Source organism: Bidens hawaiensis, unplaced genomic scaffold, assembly GCF_021521415.1.
Source record: "Bidens hawaiensis isolate Kalapana, Puna unplaced genomic scaffold, B.hawaiensis_p1.1 tig00047748_1, whole genome shotgun sequence".
Lineage (NCBI taxonomy): Eukaryota > Viridiplantae > Streptophyta > Magnoliopsida > Asterales > Asteraceae > Bidens > Bidens hawaiensis.
In genome coordinates, this window is record NW_027498555.1 from 38,365 (window position 1) to 57,437 (window position 19,073).

The window sequence follows — 19,073 nt, forward strand, 5'->3', positions numbered from 1 at the left end:
TAAAATATACCGAGACAACAGGTCTTAATAATGCGAAAATATGGCATTAGGCATTAAGATGAATCTTTAAAGGACCTTGTGAAGTTTTGGTTAGGTTTCAAACTTACAATGAGCATTTATTTGGTAGCTAGAATGCATAAATAATATATAGCTAAATTCAGTATTTCATGAAAGAATAACAAAGCGCAATATTCGACTCGGTGTAAATGAACCCTTGTCATTTCTTATTGTGACGCTCACTTGTATCCCTTTGACCAAGTATTGTAACTCCCATGTACCTGCATCGAATCAATGTCAGATTATTGACATCCAACGATTGGCTAATATTGAGTATTATTCAAAAGTTTATGATAACAATTTTTTTGAAACTCTCAAACTTTAACTACCTTCCTAGCATCAAAACGCTAGCTTGAGGATTTGTTCCAGGAGAGTTTAGTAGGGTTGATCCATCAATTACTCGTAGGCCGTCCACCAAATACTTTATATTCATCATCAACTACTTCTCCTATGCGACAACCACCATGATAGTGCCACATACTCCTCACAGTGTCCTTGCAATATCGTTCCAATGATGAACTTGTGTTAGCATGTACACGCTGGTTCACCGTAATTTCAAGTGTAGATCAAGAATATCTTTGGATGTCATATTAGCATACTTGTAGATCAAGAATGCTTTAGATTGAATTGCTTTTAGAATGGTTTTGATCCCATAAACACATTTGTGCAAATCTTTAGGATCCTTGAAGTAGTTGAATGTTACAGATGGGTTGTCAGATGGATTAAGGTTTTCAATCTTTAGTTCACCCATAGATGAAGGGCCGCTAATTTTCTCAATGAAAAAACCTCCCATCTGCAAACAACAAACAACAAAGGTCATTTACAAAGTCATTTGTTATTAAAAGTTATAAGTTTAAAGTTTGATCAATAGATGTAACTTACCAATGGGGAAAATCCTTAATAAGCAAATGTATTTGCAAAGATAAAATTAAAGCCGCCGGCTTCCTCAATGTAGCTCCCAAAGCGAGTAATACCTACGACATGGATTATGGAAGGCTCAACTGCAATGGGAGAAGCAACAAAGATCGAGTTCATTGGGTTATCTGCCATGTCTTTTTCAACCAAAGGTTGCTGAAGCACGACTTTAATCCTATGGCCGTCAAGTTGTTCCTTCGGACCTATGCCACTTAACATTAAAAGTTGTGGGCTTGCAAGAGCACCAGCAGATAATATGATTTCGTCATTGTCTCCACCTTTTAGATATGCCATGTGCTTATTCCCCAAGGAATCTTCAAACACCACACCATAAGCCAACGGTCTTGTTCTTCCTGTAACAAAATCACAAGTTTAGACATGATTAAATCGAAAGAATCTAGTCATAACTGGTGATATTGGATCATCTACCTACCTTTGGTCTTAAATAAGATTTTTTGAACCGTTGCATGTAGAAGAACAGACAACCCTTTAGGATTTGCATATTGTAGCAAATCTGCAGCAGTATGTCTCTTCCCATTTTCGTCGAAAAGTGTACCACTCACTTTCGTCCCAGTGACATGATCATTAGTGAATCCATTATAAGGTGTGACCCCTGATTCCACTAATGCAGCTTGAACTGCTGACTGCCACTTCTGCACCCCGGTTTAAAAACCATAACCTTTTCAGTCCATTCATAAGACTCATTAACTAAATTTTCGTCCTTCAGTCCAGCTTCGTTATTAAATTTTTTTTCGCCACGAGAATAGAAACCTGCATTAATAGAAGTACCACCACCCAAGACTCTTGCACGGGAATTCACAACACCCTCCGAGATGAACTGCTGAGAGGGAGAATTTGGGGATGCATCTGAGAAGTAGGAACCCAAATTAAGTGCATTCGTGATGTTAGGATTTCCATAAGGTGAGCCACGGCGCTCAAGCAGTAAAACTGAGTACTTATCGGATAACGTGGTGGCTAATGGGATTCCAGAGGCACCACCTCCAATCACGATGTAATCATAGAAAGAAATCTTGGGTGCTTTTGTTGCTTCATGCCTGAAGGTATAGTTTGGAGCTGTAGTTAATAAACTATCGGTTTAGATCATTAGCTTCATTAGATACGTAGACATAAAAACATAATAAAAATAACTATATCAGCAAGATAGAGTGCATACGTATTTCCGCTAGACGTAACTCACAGAAGAAAAGTAAAGCTAAAAGAGCAGATATGACCATCCTTCCCGACTCATATGCCATCCGAACCGATGTCAAGAACTCATGAAGAAACATAAATTACAAGTTCAATTTCAACAGATGGATATTTGGTGTGTTGTATGGAATATGGGAAGCTATTTATAAACCGTTGGTAGTTTGAAATGGTCATGGTTTGGTGAGAGCTTAAAATAAACATATGCATAGTTACAGCAATGCAACTTCCAACAGAACTAATGTAAGCTACTTCAATTCCTTCGTTGACATATCTGGAACATGCCAACTTAACAATAGCTAGCGTATATATATATATTTATTCCCACAAGTATTTTCTGATTTTACTAAGAATAACAAAAACTGTTTATTTGCCCATAACCTTTTGTCTGTTCTTGTTTTTTTTTTTTTTTGTTTTCTCTTTGTTTTTTTCCCCAACTTCAAGGTTGTTATGAATTGAATCGGTCTCAAGACTACTGAAGAATGTAATCTTTCTCCAGAAATACAATTGTTCTGAATTTACTAATAATAACACAAGCTGATTATTTTTTTTATTGAAATGATACGTTGCTCATTTGAATCGGCCCAGTCATTTGAGAAGACTCAAGACTCTTGAAGAATACAATATTTCGTTATTCTTTTAATAACTAATTTTCTTTTGCCACCTTATAATCTTATATATCCTATCATTTGATTGAAGGTCATACATCTTTGTCATTAGATCAAGCTAGTGGTTAATATTTATTCATTTAAGACCTAGTAAATGTGGTGAGGGTTTTTATTATTATTATTATTATTATTATTATTATTATAAATAAAGTGTGGGATGTTAAAACATCATAAACACTAACGGCTACTCTGCTAGTAACTTTTGTAATAATTTAAATACTTTTCAACATTTAAAAAAAAAATTAAACAAATTCTGCACTTGCTTTTGTAAGAATTTGAGGCCACAACCTCACATTCGTAAATGGTAACACCAAAACCAATTGCTCGCGAGTATACATGAAATAATTACTTGTTATTTCACAACATGGTTAAACTTCACGCAAGAAATTACATATAAATTTTGTAACAGATTCTGTGAAACTATATGTGAAATAATTACTAGAGTTAATTATATAATTAGTCATGTGTTTGGTCATAATCACCTTTGTTTTAGTATTAAATGTTGTATGTTTGGATGGTGTGTTTTTCATTTTGTAACAAGTTCTGCACTTGCTATGTAGAAGACATTACTTGCAATTTTTTTTGTTGATTTAATTAATTGTTGGGGGTGAGGTATGTGATTGGTTAAAAAAATTGTCTTTTTTATTTTATTTTATTTTATTTACTAATAAAAAAAATGTTAAGCCTAATGTGGTAAGCAGTGACGAATCCAGAAACTTTTTTCTGTGGGTTCACTATTTAGGTATGTTTGACAGTTAGGGTCTGTTTGACAGTTGGGTCACTAAGGTTTACCACCTAAGAAAAATTTCAACATAATGCATACAAATCAAATTTAAACATTACTAATTGTCTAATACTATTAAGAAATTTCAAGAAAATCATTCATTCATTCTATTCTAATTTCAACAAATAAACAAAAATGATCGAATAAAAACATGAAAGGATGATATATAAGCAGTAATTTGAAAAAGGAGAAGGCTAGATGAATATTATTGTCGGCAAAATCATATAATTTGATGGGTGAAAGTGAACGAATGTGTTATAACCAAAATAATTTCACTTATTTATCTGTGTGGTTGCATAAATATCAATCGGTAATGCAATATTATAAGTTATCATACAGTCACAAACCATTATTCGTAGTCACATACTCACATACGTATTACAATGATGTTGAAATTATGGTTTTATCATACCAAATCAGGATCTCTACATCATACAAGATAAAACCAGAGTTAAGAAAAACAAAACAAGCTGCTGTGAGTGAATCAGGATCTCTACAAGTACAACATACAAGATAAAATAAGAGTTAAAAAAAAACCATGTGTAGAGTTAAAAAAAAAAGAAAACCATGTGCTAGAAGTGAGATTTGAACCTGGGTTCTCACTTTAAGAATGCAAGGTTTTTTCCACCAATCCAAAGTTCCAAAATGATTATGAGTTCACTCACAATTTATATGTGAGCTCACTCTCATATTTTATATAGGCGTTTTACATAAAATCAAAAACTCAGTAGGTTTACATGAACCCGCACTTGTATACATAGATCCGCCCATGGTGGTAAGTCTACATTCATTCATGGTCTATTTTTTTCCTACTAATTCCTAATCTTTCATCTCATTCATTCAGGTTATTCATGGGTCATGGGTCAAAATCATTTTGTTAATTGGGTTATAACATAGTTGGGTGGATTTTATTCAAATTCAAATGTGTGTAAATTTCATCTTTATAATCATCATTCAAGAGAAGTTGCTAAATGGAACCATTATTGGGTTGGTGGTGATTTTACAACATTGCAAAGTATATATATTTAGGTCTACCGTTTGATGACATTATGCTTTAAATTATTGTTTATTTGCACATTGATCATCATCTTTTAAATATTATTGCATGAGAAATTGCATTAAGTTCATGTTTTTCATCATGTGTTGTGCGTGAGGAGAAACATGAAAAAGACACATTTCATAAGTCATGAAACATGAAAAAAAATAATTCGTAAGTCGTTCACTTTGTATACTTTGTTAATTCTTAAGTATTTTGAGAATAACAATAATTGAAATAATAGATCTTATTTATTTTATTTACTTTTTTACTTATAATTTTGTTTATTTCTTTCAAATAAAGGGCCTTAATTATTTTTATCATTTAACAAATCTCATGTAATACACAGTTCAAAAGCTAGTTTGTTATATACCCACAAGCTCAACACAAGCTTTAATTGCATGTCATATATTATAGTTTTCTTCCCTTATAGTATTGTTAAAAAATAAAATAACCCTTATAGTTTCTTTCTAATTTTAACAAATCATATATTTTATAAATTTATTTAACTATTCTTTTGTATAATACTTCAATAATTGACAAAAACATATATCTGGAAGAAGTCAAACTTCATACCAGATAAACCATTGACACTACTAGAAAACATAGAGTTTTGCTACAAAATATTCGCTACGCAATTTTTTTTAGCAAATTGTTACGCATGTACAACAAAAGTGCGACACCAAACAAGTTTGGACATTACATAATACAGAACAACAAAAACAACAAAACAAACATCTTTTGGATGCTCTGTTGCTTATACAACGACTATATTTTTGGGTTTTCTAATTCGCGTGCTTGAACAAGTACATTGAAACCGACCTGTGAATATGATACATGAATTTCTATAAAAAAAAATAATCAATTCAGAAGACAGGTTATATGTGTTGTTATTAGCAATATCTGATAATGATTGTGGGAATATATTACACGAGAGCCATTGTTTGTTATAATGTTGTTTCGGTATACTGTTTGACATCTTCCAAACATATGTTTTATTGATTGAACTAGCCAAAATGCTTTCGGTTGGAACGTTATTTGCATTGTGCTAGTACCAAAAACACATGAACTTAAATACACATGTTTATTTTAAGCTCTAAGCCACCAAGTATGACCTTTTTAAACTAACAATGCTTTATAAATAGCTTTACATATTCCATACAACACACGAAATATCCATTATTGAAATTTAACTTACAATTTTTGTTTCTTCACGAGTTCTGGGCGTATAAAAGTACAGATTGCAATTGGGCATCGGTTCAGATGGCGTATAAGTCGGGAAGGGTGGTCATATCTGCTCTTTTAGCTTTTCTTTTCTTCTCTGAGTTATGTCTGGCTGAAATACGTATGTACTACATGTTGTTGATGTAGTTATTTTATTATGTTTTTATCTAATGAAGCTAATGTTCTAAACTAGTACTTTATTAATTACAGCTCCAAACTATAACTTTATGCATGAAGCAACAAAAGCACCCAAGATTTCTTTCTTTGATTACATCGTGATTGGAGGCGGTGCCGCTGGAATCCCATTAGCCACCACGTTATCCGATAAGTACTCAGTCTTATTGCTTGAACGCGGTGGCTCACCTTATGGAAATCCCAACATCACAAATGTACTTAATTTCGGTTCCTACTTCTCAGATGCATCTCCAAATTCTCCCTCTCAGCAGTTTATCTCAGAGGGTGTTGTAAATGCCCGTGCAAGAGTCTTGGGTGGTGGTACTTCTATTAATGCGGGTTTTTATTCCCGTGGGGAACAAAAATTTAATAAGGAAGCTGGATTGAAGGATGAAAATTTAGTCAATGAGTCTTATGAATGGACTGAAAAGGTTATGGTTTTTAAACCAGTGGTGCAAAAGTGGCAGTCAGCACTTCGAGCTGCATTAGTGGAATCAGGGGTCACACCTTATAATGGATTCACTAATGATCATGTCATTGGGACAAAAGTGAGCGGTACACTTTTCGACGAAAATGGAAAGAGACATACTTCTGCAGATTTGCTACAATATGCAAATCCTAAAGGGTTGTCTGTTCTTCTACATGCAACGGTTCAAAAAATCTTATTTAAGACCAAAGGTAGGTAGATGATCCAACATCACTAGTTATGCCTAGATTCTTTCGATGTAATCATATCTAAACTTGTGATTTTGTTACAGGAAGAACAAGACCGTTGGCATATGGTGTGGTGTTTGAAGATTCCTTGGGGAATAAGCACATGGCATATCTAAAAGGCGGAGACGATGACGAAATCATATTATCTGCTGGTGCTCTTGCAAGCCCACAACTTTTAATGTTAAGTGGCATTGGTCCAAAAGAAGAGCTTGATGCCTATAAGATTAAAGTTGTGCTTCCGCAACCTTTCGTTGGTAAAGGCATGGCAGATAACCCAATGAACTCAATCTTCATTCCTTCTCCCATTACAGTGGAGCCTTCCATTGTCCAAGTCGTCGGTGTTACTAAGTTTGGTAGCTATATCGAGGATGCCGGTGGTTTTGACTTTATCTTTACAAAACCCTCAGCTTATCAACGATTTTCCCCACAGGTAACTTTTAGATATTTATCAAATTCCTAACTTAAAAACATTTAACAACAAATGACCTTGTAAACTTAATGGCCTTTGTTGTTTGCAGATGGGAGGTTTTTTCATTGAGAAAATTAACGGCCCTTTATCTATGGGTGAACTAAAGATTAAAAACCTTAATCCAACTGACAACCCATCTGTAACATTCAACTACTTTAAGGATCCCAAAGATTTGCAAAAATGTGTTTATGGGATCAAAACTATTCTAAAAGCCATTCAATCTAAACCATTCGCGATCTACAAGTATGGCAATATGACTTCCAAAGATATTCTTGATGTAAACTTGATATTACCGGTGAACCAGCGTGCACATGCTAATACAAGTTCATCATTGGAACAATATTGCAAGGACACTGTCAGGAGTATTTGGCATTATCATGGTGGTTGTCGTATTGGAAAAGTAGTTGATGACGAATATAAGGTATTTGGTGTGGACGCCCTACGAGTAATTGATGGATCCACATTACTTAACTCTCCAGGAACAAATCCTCAAGCTAGTGTTTTGATGCTAGGAAGGTAATTAAGTTTGAAAGATATATCGTCTAAAATATAACTTTTAATGATTATTAGCTAGTTAGTAGATGGCAATGATCTGATTTTATTGGATGCAGGTATATGGGAGTTACAATACTTGGCCAAAGGCTTACACGTGAGCGTCACAATAAGAAATGATAGTTAGAATTTATTTAACAAGATAGTATACATATACTTTGCTCCAAGTCAAACATTGTACCTTGCTATTATTTTATGAATATTAAATTTCGTCATTAATAATTAGTGCATTCTTATTGTCAAAATTGTTTAGAAATGTTAAGCGGGAAGTGTCATTTTCGTTCATGTGATTTGGCAAATAATGAGAATTTAGTCAAAAAAGTTTATTTTTTACATATGGATCCTCCATGTTTTCTAATTCTTGCCAATTATATTCAAATCACTAACTCCGTTAAATTGAATAGTTAACTCAGGGGTAGACATGTTTTTTCACTCTTTCTTTATTACATGAGTGCAGTGCCAAAATCATCCCTGAAGTTTGGTTACATTTGCTAATTTCGTCCAAAAATATTTTTTTCACAATTAGACCCTCGATGTTTCCCAACTGTTGCCAATTTCGTCCAAGTTGTTAACTCTGTCTAAATTAACGTTAACTCAGGAGCGTTACTGTCCTTTTACATGTTTTTTCTACATTGTTATTATTATTACGCTGAGCTAAACCTTTATATGATTAAAAATAAAGAAGAATAAACAAACGGATAATATATTGGATTCAAATATAAGAATCATGAAATGTTATATATTTTAAGGATGAGCAAAATCGGTACCGGTACCGAAATCGGTACCGATTTGGTACTGTCGGTACCGAATCGGTACCAAGGTTTTGAATTTTCGGGACCGATACGGTATGGTACCGGTATTTCCCGAATTTTACCTCAAATACCGGTACCCAATTTTCGGGATCGCGATTTTCGGTACCGGTACCGGTACGGTACCGAGCTCATCCCTAATATATGTCATCAAACAAACACATAATAACAATAATGTAAACAAACATGTAAGAGGACAGTAACACCCATAAGTTAACGTTGAATTTAAACCGAGTTAATAATTTGGACGAAATTGGCAACGGTTGGGAAAAATCGAGGGTCTACTTGCGAAAAAAAATATTTTTGGATGAAATTCGTAAATATGACCAAACCTCAGGAACGATTTTGGCACTTTACTCATATAAAAAAGAAATAGTTAAAAGACATGTCTACACATGACTTAACGATTAAATTTAACGAGGTTAGTGATTTGGATGTAATTGGCAAGAATTGAGAAACGTGGAGGGTCCATCTACAAAAAATAAACTTTTTGAACTAAATTCGCATTATTTGCCAAATCACAAGGACGAAAATGAAACTTTACTCAAATGTTTATAAACAACTATAAAACTTAACTTCTATTGAAGATTTTTCTTATAAAGAATGTTACTATTTCCACATTCTGTGTAGTTAAGATCTTTTGTCATTATTATTTTAGAAATCCCAACCTCTTTTTGATCGGCTCAATATATCTGCCTTGTGGATATAGTTTGTTTTCATTTTCGTCTGTCTGCATTGAAAACTTTTCTATTGTAGCTCAACTTTTAACTTCAACAACTCAAAAGAATGTTAATTTCAATTGGGGAGACAGGCATTCAAAAATTTTGAAACAGAAGTTATGTATGCACCAATTTTCCTTTAACCGAAGGAATGGAGGATTTCATAGTTTATTCTGATGACTAGCTTGTATCCAAGACTCGGTTGTGTTTTGATGCAAAGGAATAAGGTGATTGTGTTTGCATTTAAACAACTTAAGGTTCATCAAAAGAATTACACGGCACAAGATTTGGAAATTGGAGTTGTCATGTTTACACTCAAGATATGGAGATATTATCTGTATGGAACAAAGTGTATCATTTACATGGATCACAAGAGCCTACACCACATCTTTGACCAAAGGATGTTAAAATTTGTGTCAAGGGATATGAGTGGAATTGTTAAACGATTATGACTATCAGATTCAGTATCATCAAGTGAAGGAAAATGTTATCGATGCTTTAAGTAGGAAGGAAAGAACAAAAACTAGCAGTGTGTGCTTTAAGGATGAGTGGGAAAATAAGCTAGATAACCCAAATTAAGGATGCACTAAAAAAACCCCATAAGGAAGAAAACCTTAAAAATGAAGAGTTGAAGGGCATGGAGAAATTATTGGTAACCAATTGGTGATGCAACATTAAGATATGGAAACAAGTATAAGATGCCTAGTTTTGGTAACTTTAGGAGAAGTGATCATGAATGAGGCGCACGCATCAAGATATACATCTCATCCAGGTAGCATTAAAATGTACAGGGACTTAATTAAAGGAAAATTATTGGTGCCCGGAATGAAAAAGACAATCGCTATATATGTAGGAAAGTGTATGACGTGTTCCAAGGTAGTAGTAGAGTTTCAATAACCCTCGTGTCAGTTGCAACGGTGGAAATTCTTTAATAGAAATGAGAACAAAAAATTGTAACCAAGTTCCCAACAACCACTAGAGGTTATAATACCATACAGGTTATAGTCGACATACTTGCGATATTAACCCATTTCTTACCAATAGGGGAAGATTACCAAAGGGAAAAGCTAGCCAAGTTGTATGTAAATGAGATAGTCTCTTGTCATGGTGTACCAATTTCTATATTTCGGACTCTTGATAGTCGTTTTACTTCTAGATTTTAGAAATCATTTCAACAAGCTTTAGGAACTCACTTGGAATTGACAATCATGTACGATCCTTAAACTGGTGGTCAAAGCAAGGGAAAAATCCAAAATCTAGAAAATACATCGATCCATAAAAGAAAACCAATTTTATTATTTTCTCCTAAATTTTGGATGCTGCATATTTTACTAAGAAAACACAAGTTTACAATCCTTCATTATTAACATATTAACATGTGGGATGTGTAGTTATTTATCAAATAAATTATAAATAAATAGATTTTTATTTGTACGAAAAACAAAAAAATGGTTAAAGTAACCAGTGGGTAGACACGGATCCATGCTCACGAATTTTTCAACAGTCAAAGTAAAAACGAGGATAAGCATAAACCATTAATTTACACAAAACTGAAAGTAAAAGTTATATAACGTATATTTATTAGCCTGACCTAAAAATAATTTCATAATGGGTGAAGCAAATGCGCGCGCGAATTAAAACCTAGTTGAATTTCAACCTAGAAATTATATGTTACAATTAAAAAATATCACACCAACACAATAAATACAAATGCATACACATAACTCTTAGCGTCCACCCAAGGTTGTCATTGTAACTTCATTAACTGTACTTGAATCACTTGCGGATGTATCAAACTTCTTGGGGTAACTTTCCTTGCAGAAACCAGGTTCCTTAGGTTCAGGTAGCTCCATGTTATCATAACTTAACATGGCGTATACCGTAGACATTTTTGGCCTGTCTTCGGGATATTGTTGTACACACAAAAGAGCAACATGGATACATCTTATAACTTGATTCCCGTAAGATGGCTCTAGGACAGTTGGGTCTAATATTTCCAATGGCCGTCTTCTGTTCCAAAGCGTCCATGCCTGAGAGAAGAGTTCCAGTAAAACACAATTGATAAGCCAGTGCATATGCATGAGTGACTGAGTCAGAGGTAATAACAATAGTACGGGCAAGGTTCACCACTATTCTATGAACTTCCCCTTATTTTAATAATTGCAACTAGCAAATGAACATCGGAAATGAGTACATAAATATGGTAGTTTTGTAACTTACGTGTCCTAGAAGGTTAAGATCATGATCGGGATGATGAAAAGCCCAATTCTTATGGCCGCTTATGATTTCCAACACTATAACACCAAAGCTGTAAACATCTGATTTCACAGAGTAATGACCATTCATTGCATATTCTGGAGACATATAACCACTGCACCAAAAGAAAGTGTTACTGAACATAAAATTTGTAGCAATTGGTGTTGATAAATAATTGAAGAGGTCGGCTCTAAAAAATAAAATAAAAATGTTATCCTAGAGGCCAACTTGTAATTTCAGCTTAATAGTAATTTGACAATTTAGTCAAATGTCTAACATTCCTTCCAATTTGCATATGGTTATGCATGTGGACATGTGGTTAACTTAAGTAGAGTCAAATGAAACTGATGATGGATAAACTAGGTAATTAACTTACTAGGTCCCAATGATTCTTTTTGTCATGTCTTGTATTTGATCCGTCCCAAATATACGAGCGATGCCAAAGTCTGAAATTTTCGGGTTCAACTCGCCATCTAGTAAGATGTTACTAGTTTTGAGATCTCTGTGAATGATTCTTAACCTGGAGTCTTGATGAAGATATAGTAAACCTCGTGCAATACCCTTAATAATGTGGTAACGCTTTCTCCATGTCAATAGTTTACGTGTAGGTTTATCTATGCATAGAAAAAACTAAATTAATAAGAAAAGCTTTTGTCATTTTGATGTTAATTGTGTGAATAACTATCAGCAGGTTTATATTTTAGGCACACAAGCATATGTTGCACTACGGCACAACATACGAGTAGAACCCATTTAATGTGAACTAATTAAAGTGTAATCTAGAAACATTGTCACTCTAAAATATTCTGCAACGGACAATTTACAAATGGTTGAATACAGAGTCAACAAATGACTGAACTTAATCTCAAAAAGTGTAATATAGAAACATCATGCCATTTAAGTAGTAAGTTTATTATATGTTCTTTTTTCTTAAAATGAAGTTTGGTTTGGCACTAAAGTCTTACTTAATGTTTGTTGGAAGTCAATAATTGTTTATACAAATCCTCCCATTGAAATTGCTATGATATTTCCATGATGTTCATGTGTTCATTGCAACTCATAACGTACTTATTTAGTGACACAGTGTCCTCTCGTTATAATGTGAGGTTGTGGGTTTAAATGTTTGCAATTGTAAGGTAATGGTGGAAATTTGTTAAACAAAAAATGCGCTGTGCATAAACTGACACAATTACAAATAACGATTTGCATTATTTTTTTATTTGTTTTTATTGAAGAATAATTAAGTTTAACAGATAGCAATTGTATGTAATAACGAACTTTTGAGGACGAGGGGATGTTAAGCATACCATAAATAAAGTTGTTTAAGCTTTTATTAGGCAAATACTCGTAAACAAGCATTGTTTCTTCCCCTTCAATGCAACATCCCAAAAGCCTTACAAGGTTTCGATGTTGTAACTTTGCAATCAAAATAATCTCATTCTTCAATTCTTCAACGCCTTGCGTCGACTTTTCTACAAGCCTTTTAACTGCTATTTCTTGTCCATTTGATAATATACCCTGTTTCATGACAACATGATCAGAAAATGGTAGCATGAATCTTAGAAAAACAAGACATAAAAAGTAATTGATAAACTGTGTGGTAAGTAGTAGCGACAAGTAGTTTAAACAAAAAAAAAAAACTTATATCGATGGATACATGTACGCATTCAGCTTATTTGTTATTCGTATCGGTATCGATACCAAGATCACTAGATATTTAACAAAAAAAGCAAAACGGTACCAAAGAGGAAACAGTACTGAAATATGGTGCCGGTACGGCCCTTACCCATTCCCATACCACATCAATAAATTAGGTAAGGTACTCGGTACTTATTTTTGTTAAAATTCGGTACGGGCATGATTGCAAGTACAGATATGGTACTGATCTCATTCCTACACTAACTCTGTTGTCATGATTTCATTCCTATACTAACTCTGTTGTCATGATTTTTCCTTAGCAATGCCGCTTATACACTTTTGTCGTTGTACTTATTTTCCCGAGTGCCTTATTCAAGAATCAGAGTGGTGGAAAGATGACAAGGGTTTGATCACTCAACATGCTCTATGTATATACTTCTATTTTTTTTCTCAACTCATGACCTTATTACCTAATGAAATACTAGAATGAATGGCTTTCTCTTTCGTCTTTCTTTCCTTCTTTGATATATCACATGCAAGTAATCTGTCCGTAAACCGGCTTGGGTGATGAGTCTATTAGCTCCACACTTCAAGAACGAAATGACACCAAATAGTAAACACACTCAAAATTAATATTGAATAACTCTCAGCATATTACAGAGGAAATATAACTCAAAAGCTCCTACTACACATAACTCGTGTTTCTGTTTAATGACCCTAACTCGGTTGCATGTTGAGTTCTATAATCTTCTTATCTCGGTTTATATATACCAATTCTAACTTCTAACCAAGACATTACCAAAAATATAATAACAAAACAATTAAGAAATATAACCAATTATGACCAACTTGTCAATATTGGTCCCTCAAGCTTACAAACTGGTGACTTGAAGTCTAAAATTTCCAGCATCACTTCCGACGCTGACATACTTCTCGGTGATCTCTTCATACATTTCGTCAGTAAACTTTTTACCAGCACGAGTTTTTTCCAAAAAAAACGTAGACAAATTACGAACATGATCCACTTAACATAAATATATGTATCGCTTTAAACCCTCTGTTTTGTATTGCTTTAACTACAAATGCATGAGCTCCCACCTAAGAGGTTCACATCACTACCATGAGCTAGTCCCAAGATGATCGATGGCTACTAAATGTTTATGTCAACCAGTATTATTTTTAAAAAAGAATGGTTGATTTTATATTCATATTCATATTTAAATTATTTGTTATTACGAAAATAAACAAAAAATAAAAATATGAAAATTTAGTTAAAACATGAAAGTGGTACTTGGTAGTTGCCAAATGTACACATTTGGATCTATTCAAAAAGTTTAGCCTATACTAATATACTTTATAGCAAGGTATTTTCCAACCTTTATTTTCAACCGGTAAACTTTTACTTTCATTTACCCAATTCACTTAATTAACACCCACACTAAAACGATAACTACTAACTAAACTCGTGCATTGTAAGTGCTTAATGAAGAGATACCTTATAAACAGAACCGAATCCACCTTGTCCAATCTTGTTCCTGTTTGAAAAATTGTTGCATGCGAGAAAAAGGGTTTCTAGATCGTAAAGAGGTAACTGGCATCCTGTGTCTTGATTATCATCGACATACTGAAAACTTCCACTTTGTTGAGCTGTTACAAGTCGAGATAAATAAAGGTTTAGGGCAATGAATAGTCAAATAATGGTAAATATGCCTAAGATGGTGGTGGTTAGAATGGAAGTGAAAAACCACTAGATAACTTTTATAAAAACGCTTAGACAAAACTCCTGTTAGAGAAGGTTCTTATCATATCATCTATTCATATGTTATTGTACCAACCATCCAATAGTTAGCTATTTATGGGATGTAGAACGCTTTGAGGCGATGAATAGTTAAATGATGGAAAATGTGCTCAAGATGGTAGTAGTTAGCGATTTAGAATAGTGAAAATTAATCGCTAGATAACTTTTGTAAAAGCGCTTAAACATAACTCATGTTAGAGAGTTATTATCATATCAAAGTTTTTTCAGAATCTACATATAATCATCTGCTTTTGTAATTGTACTAACCAACCAATAGTTAACTATTTAAGGAATTACTGAGTATTGTTATTCGAGGCCGGCTATGAGGTAGGGCCGGGTGGTCCACCAACCCCGGCCCGACACCCCGACATGCCTGAATTTTTAATTTTTTTAAAAAAAAATGTATATATTATTTTAAACAATATATATGTATTCCTAATGTTTAAACCCAATTGCTAACCCAAGCTTTTTTTCGTCTTCAGCCAAAATTTTTCACAATTTCTCGAAGATGGCCCTGTTGTTGTTGCTATTAACCAACCATGTAACTGACACAATGAATAAGGGCTAAAGTACTATAACTTGAAAAATATATTAGCATAAAGATATAAACTCAAAAGTATAAAATAAAAAACGTCTTAATTTGCTTCAAATATAGAATTTGTATCATTTTCTGGTTTTCAATATAAATTAAATATATATATATATATATATATATATATTGTAGTGAATTCTTTAAAGCAATTGTTATCAGTGCATATATTAGTTGAATTCCTGGATCCGGCTCATAGAGATTGGGCCGTATGTGTCTCAATTGGACCCAGGCAATAGGAAACTTGGGGCAAAAATTCGTTCCTTATTGATTAATGATTGTACATAGACGCAGCCACCCAGGGATGCACATTAGGGGTGGTGTAAATGAGCCGAGCTGCTTGTAAGTTATTTGAGATCGGATCGTTAAAGCTTGATCGATCCGAGCTTAATTGAGCTCGAGCCTAAAGTAAGCTCGTTTAATAAACGAGCCCGAGCCCGAGCTTCACTTATCGAGCTCGAGCTGTCTCGTGAGCCTAAGCGAGCCTGTCATTTATAAAAATTTATAAAATATATATTTAATAACTATTAATTAATATATATAATGCTACAAAAAAATTAATAAAATTAACTAAATAATATATATTATTTTAAAGATAAATTTATAATAGAAAAAAAATATTAAAATAATTATAATTATATAAAAAAAAATTGCTATATAGTAAACAATTCGAGCCCGAGCCAAGCTCGAGCTTGAAAATATACTCACGAGCCAAGCTAGAACTTTGAAATAGAGCTCGAAACGAGCCAAGCTCGAGCTTGAGCTCTATGTAAGTTAAACGAGCCAAGCTCGAGCTCGGCTCGCTTGCACCCTTAATGCACATACCAGTTAACCGGCATTTCCAAACCGGTTATTGTCAACTAGTTCAAAACCGGTTAGGCCAATAATAGGTTCAGTTATTAACCGGTTTCCAGGTATGAAAACCCTACCCGCTAAAACCAGTTCTGAGAATAGCCGGGACCTATTAACCGGTAAATAACATGAGAAAACCGGTTTTAAAAAAATAAAAAACAACCTTAAAATCCAGTTTCAGTCAACCGTTTTTGGTGCTCCAAACCGGTTTGTGACCGCCAGGTTGAATTGGGTAGTAACCGGTTTCTTCGGCACTGGTTAGAAACCGATTTCGGTTTCGGTTAAAAACCGGTTCCAGTTCGTATAATAGACTATTTTTTTCTTTCATTCATTTTAGTAAATGTTACTAGTTTACCCTTCTATCGAAAAATAAATAAAACTAACCATCAATGTGTTAGAGCATTCAAAAAGGAATCCCCATCCCCATTCGCCACCCACATAATTTATAACAAAATACATATTTATCCATAAAATTCGTTCACTTTTTAAAAAACTTTGAAATCCGATTCCCCGTATTTATTCATAATCGATTAAATAATGCGTCTTTTCACTCACAGCCACCTTAAAATATAAGATAAGATTGAAAACTGAATAAAGGGGTGGGATTTATTGTAACTTTTCATATAAGTTAGAGTACGGGTACAAGGATGTCAAGGATGGGGACTCTAATGTAGAAGTAAAAATAAACAAAATCACATATTTTCCATATAGCTCAGGTATACGGAACAGTACCTTTAAATCTCCGACCTATTTGGTCTTTTCTTCTATGACGAATAACCCAATTAAGGTACCATATGGCACCACCAGCTAGAAGTACTACACTAGTAACTGTTACTGCACTCACTATCTTTACCGTTAAACGTTTCCTCTTAGCATCAGCTACGGATTCTGAGACATACAATTTCAGACAATAACATTTTAACATGATAAGACCTCATGAATAATATGAAAACATTATGATCACATACTTATTTCCGCGTGTGCCATTCGTATGTAAATCTCATCTCCGCCACTAGGAAAGTTCTTCAAATCAACCAAATCGCCGATCCAACCCACACACCGACTTCCATTTCCATATACATCGACGTTAGCATACGCCATACAGCTACAATTTTTCAGGCATTTCTCTTCACACTGATGGCTCGTGTAGTTTTCCCAAACTACCGGATTATCAGGATATTTCAGCGCACTGTATTTCACAAACCCGTCTCCATGGCCACAGTTGAGTTCATGTTTCCTCCTACAACCACCCGAATAACTGAATAATCCCCAATCCTTAGGTGAATCGGGAGCAAACCCGCTTAAACATTTGCAACTACTTAGTGAATAGCAACTCCCATAATATCCACATTTTGCATAATTATCACAAGGGTCACTATTAAATGTCAACAATAGGTTCCATTCTTTACTACTATTAACCCTCCAAGTAAAATACTGAAGTAAACCAGTAGGTGAAATCACCATTCTGGACAAAATGGACTCATCCAACAACTGATATTTGAAGTAGTACTCTTCAGAATTTGAAATATACAATGTTTTGAATAATGGGCTCGACGTTAACGTCATGACACCGCTAAACAAGCTCCCATCAAACGGACCCCAGCGGAATAATTTTCGTGAAACACTTCTCAGAACCAACTGGGGTGCTTCCGGTGGTTCGAGGCTAAATGAGTACTCACCATCTGAAGGATCGACACTAGTCTTCCATGATCTAAGGACCCTATGTAATCCGACATCATATTTCATTCCTAGCTTCAAATCCGACAAAAGTGTATCGGTTGGACAATCAAAGCTTTGCCAGTAGATGATATTGTTTCTTCCATCATCTTTAATTACAAGATTGCCAGAATCTAATAACTGTAGAACTGGAGTGAAGTTACCCGAGATGGTTATATTATCGGTCGACCATACAGCGCCCATAGAGCGATTATACAGGATTAAAACTCCGTTTTTTTTTAAAGAGATCTCACCAAACGAATCACGAATCGGGTTGTTTCTGTTGGCCACCCATACCACAGTGAGAGGTAGATTGTAGTACCAGATTCCTAGGTATATATTGCTAGATGAACCGTTACCAGGACTGAAGAAGCCGAATTCAAATCTTTGATTGGAAGATATTAATGTGAAGCCATCAACAAACCTTTGGTTAGGTGTCAAGGTGTCTGTTGAAAGGGAAGTTTGTAAGTTAAGAAAAAGTTGTGAGCATAGTATGAGAGGCAATATAGTACTGATCATCTTTTACATGCTTCAATAAAAATCAAAAATGTTGATTCAAATAATCAATCTCCTGTTTGGAAGAGAGAATCATGGATTTCTTACAGACAAGAGTGCATTCAAACAAGCTTTTAGGAACTGGGCAAAAGCAAAGAGCTAATATGTTTTTTTAACAATATTGTAATTAAACCAAGTATGACTTTTGTCTACAAGCCTGCCCCCAATTGCCGTGGGATGAAGACTTTATCGATCCTATGGATACCACGTGATGTATAATAGAAAATGATTAGTTGCATGTGGAGTCTAATGTTTGAATATTGCTCAAGTACTTAAGCCAAGCCCCAAGATATGTTGTATTGTATTGGTCGTGTATGAATTAGTAATGTTTCAAGTCACATT

The 19,073-nt window shown here is 34.2% G+C and overlaps 3 protein-coding genes across 3 annotated transcripts; 1 reads left to right on the top strand and 2 right to left on the bottom strand.

Moving 5' to 3' along the window:
- Window positions 1-601: 601 nt before the first annotated feature.
- LOC143597218 (protein HOTHEAD-like) lies at window positions 602-2,228 on the bottom strand. The gene is made up of 6 exons (XM_077075785.1): window positions 2,147-2,228; window positions 1,775-2,046; window positions 1,406-1,625; window positions 1,032-1,325; window positions 940-953; window positions 602-850 (listed from the first exon to the last, which is right to left on the bottom strand). The coding sequence occupies exons 1-6, from the start codon at window positions 2,226-2,228 to the stop codon at window positions 602-604; spliced, it is 1,131 nt and encodes a 376-aa protein (XP_076931900.1).
- A 3,880-nt stretch (window positions 2,229-6,108) lies between these two features.
- Window positions 6,109-7,919, top strand: LOC143597219 (protein HOTHEAD-like). Its single transcript, XM_077075786.1, has 4 exons — window positions 6,109-6,742; window positions 6,823-7,208; window positions 7,297-7,763; window positions 7,859-7,919. The coding sequence occupies exons 1-4, from the start codon at window positions 6,118-6,120 to the stop codon at window positions 7,917-7,919; spliced, it is 1,539 nt and encodes a 512-aa protein (XP_076931901.1). The 5' UTR covers window positions 6,109-6,117.
- Window positions 7,920-11,054: 3,135 nt separating this feature from the next.
- On the bottom strand, window positions 11,055-18,803 carry LOC143597217 (G-type lectin S-receptor-like serine/threonine-protein kinase At4g27290). The gene is made up of 7 exons (XM_077075784.1): window positions 17,429-18,803; window positions 17,193-17,348; window positions 14,717-14,868; window positions 12,891-13,101; window positions 11,960-12,197; window positions 11,548-11,698; window positions 11,055-11,357 (listed from the first exon to the last, which is right to left on the bottom strand). The coding sequence occupies exons 1-7, from the start codon at window positions 18,693-18,695 to the stop codon at window positions 11,055-11,057; spliced, it is 2,478 nt and encodes an 825-aa protein (XP_076931899.1). The 5' UTR covers window positions 18,696-18,803.
- Between the last annotated feature and the right edge of the window lie 270 nt (window positions 18,804-19,073).

Excerpts from the sequence above, each read along its gene's own strand:
- LOC143597218 (XM_077075785.1), bottom strand. The coding sequence starts at position 2,228 with ATGGCATATGAGTCGGGAAGGATGGTCATATCTGCTCTTTTAGCTTTA. Across the intron at positions 2,047-2,146 it reads GTTACGTCTAGCGGAAATAC|CTCCAAACTATACCTTCAGG; the intron begins GTATGCACTCTA and ends TATTAACTACAG. Across the intron at positions 1,626-1,774 it reads TTGTGAATTCCCGTGCAAGA|AAGTGGCAGTCAGCAGTTCA; the intron begins GTCTTGGGTGGT and ends ACCGGGGTGCAG.
- LOC143597219 (XM_077075786.1), top strand. The coding sequence starts at position 6,118 with ATGCATGAAGCAACAAAAGCACCCAAGATTTCTTTCTTTGATTACATC. Across the intron at positions 6,743-6,822 it reads AATCTTATTTAAGACCAAAG|GAAGAACAAGACCGTTGGCA; the intron begins GTAGGTAGATGA and ends ATTTTGTTACAG. Across the intron at positions 7,209-7,296 it reads ATCAACGATTTTCCCCACAG|ATGGGAGGTTTTTTCATTGA; the intron begins GTAACTTTTAGA and ends TGTTGTTTGCAG.
- LOC143597217 (XM_077075784.1), bottom strand. The coding sequence starts at position 18,695 with ATGATCAGTACTATATTGCCTCTCATACTATGCTCACAACTTTTTCTT. Across the intron at positions 14,869-17,192 it reads AATAGGTCGGAGATTTAAAG|CTCAACAAAGTGGAAGTTTT; the intron begins GTACTGTTCCGT and ends GACTTGTAACAG. Across the intron at positions 11,699-11,959 it reads AAAAGAATCATTGGGACCTA|TGGTTATATGTCTCCAGAAT; the intron begins GTAAGTTAATTA and ends CTTTTGGTGCAG.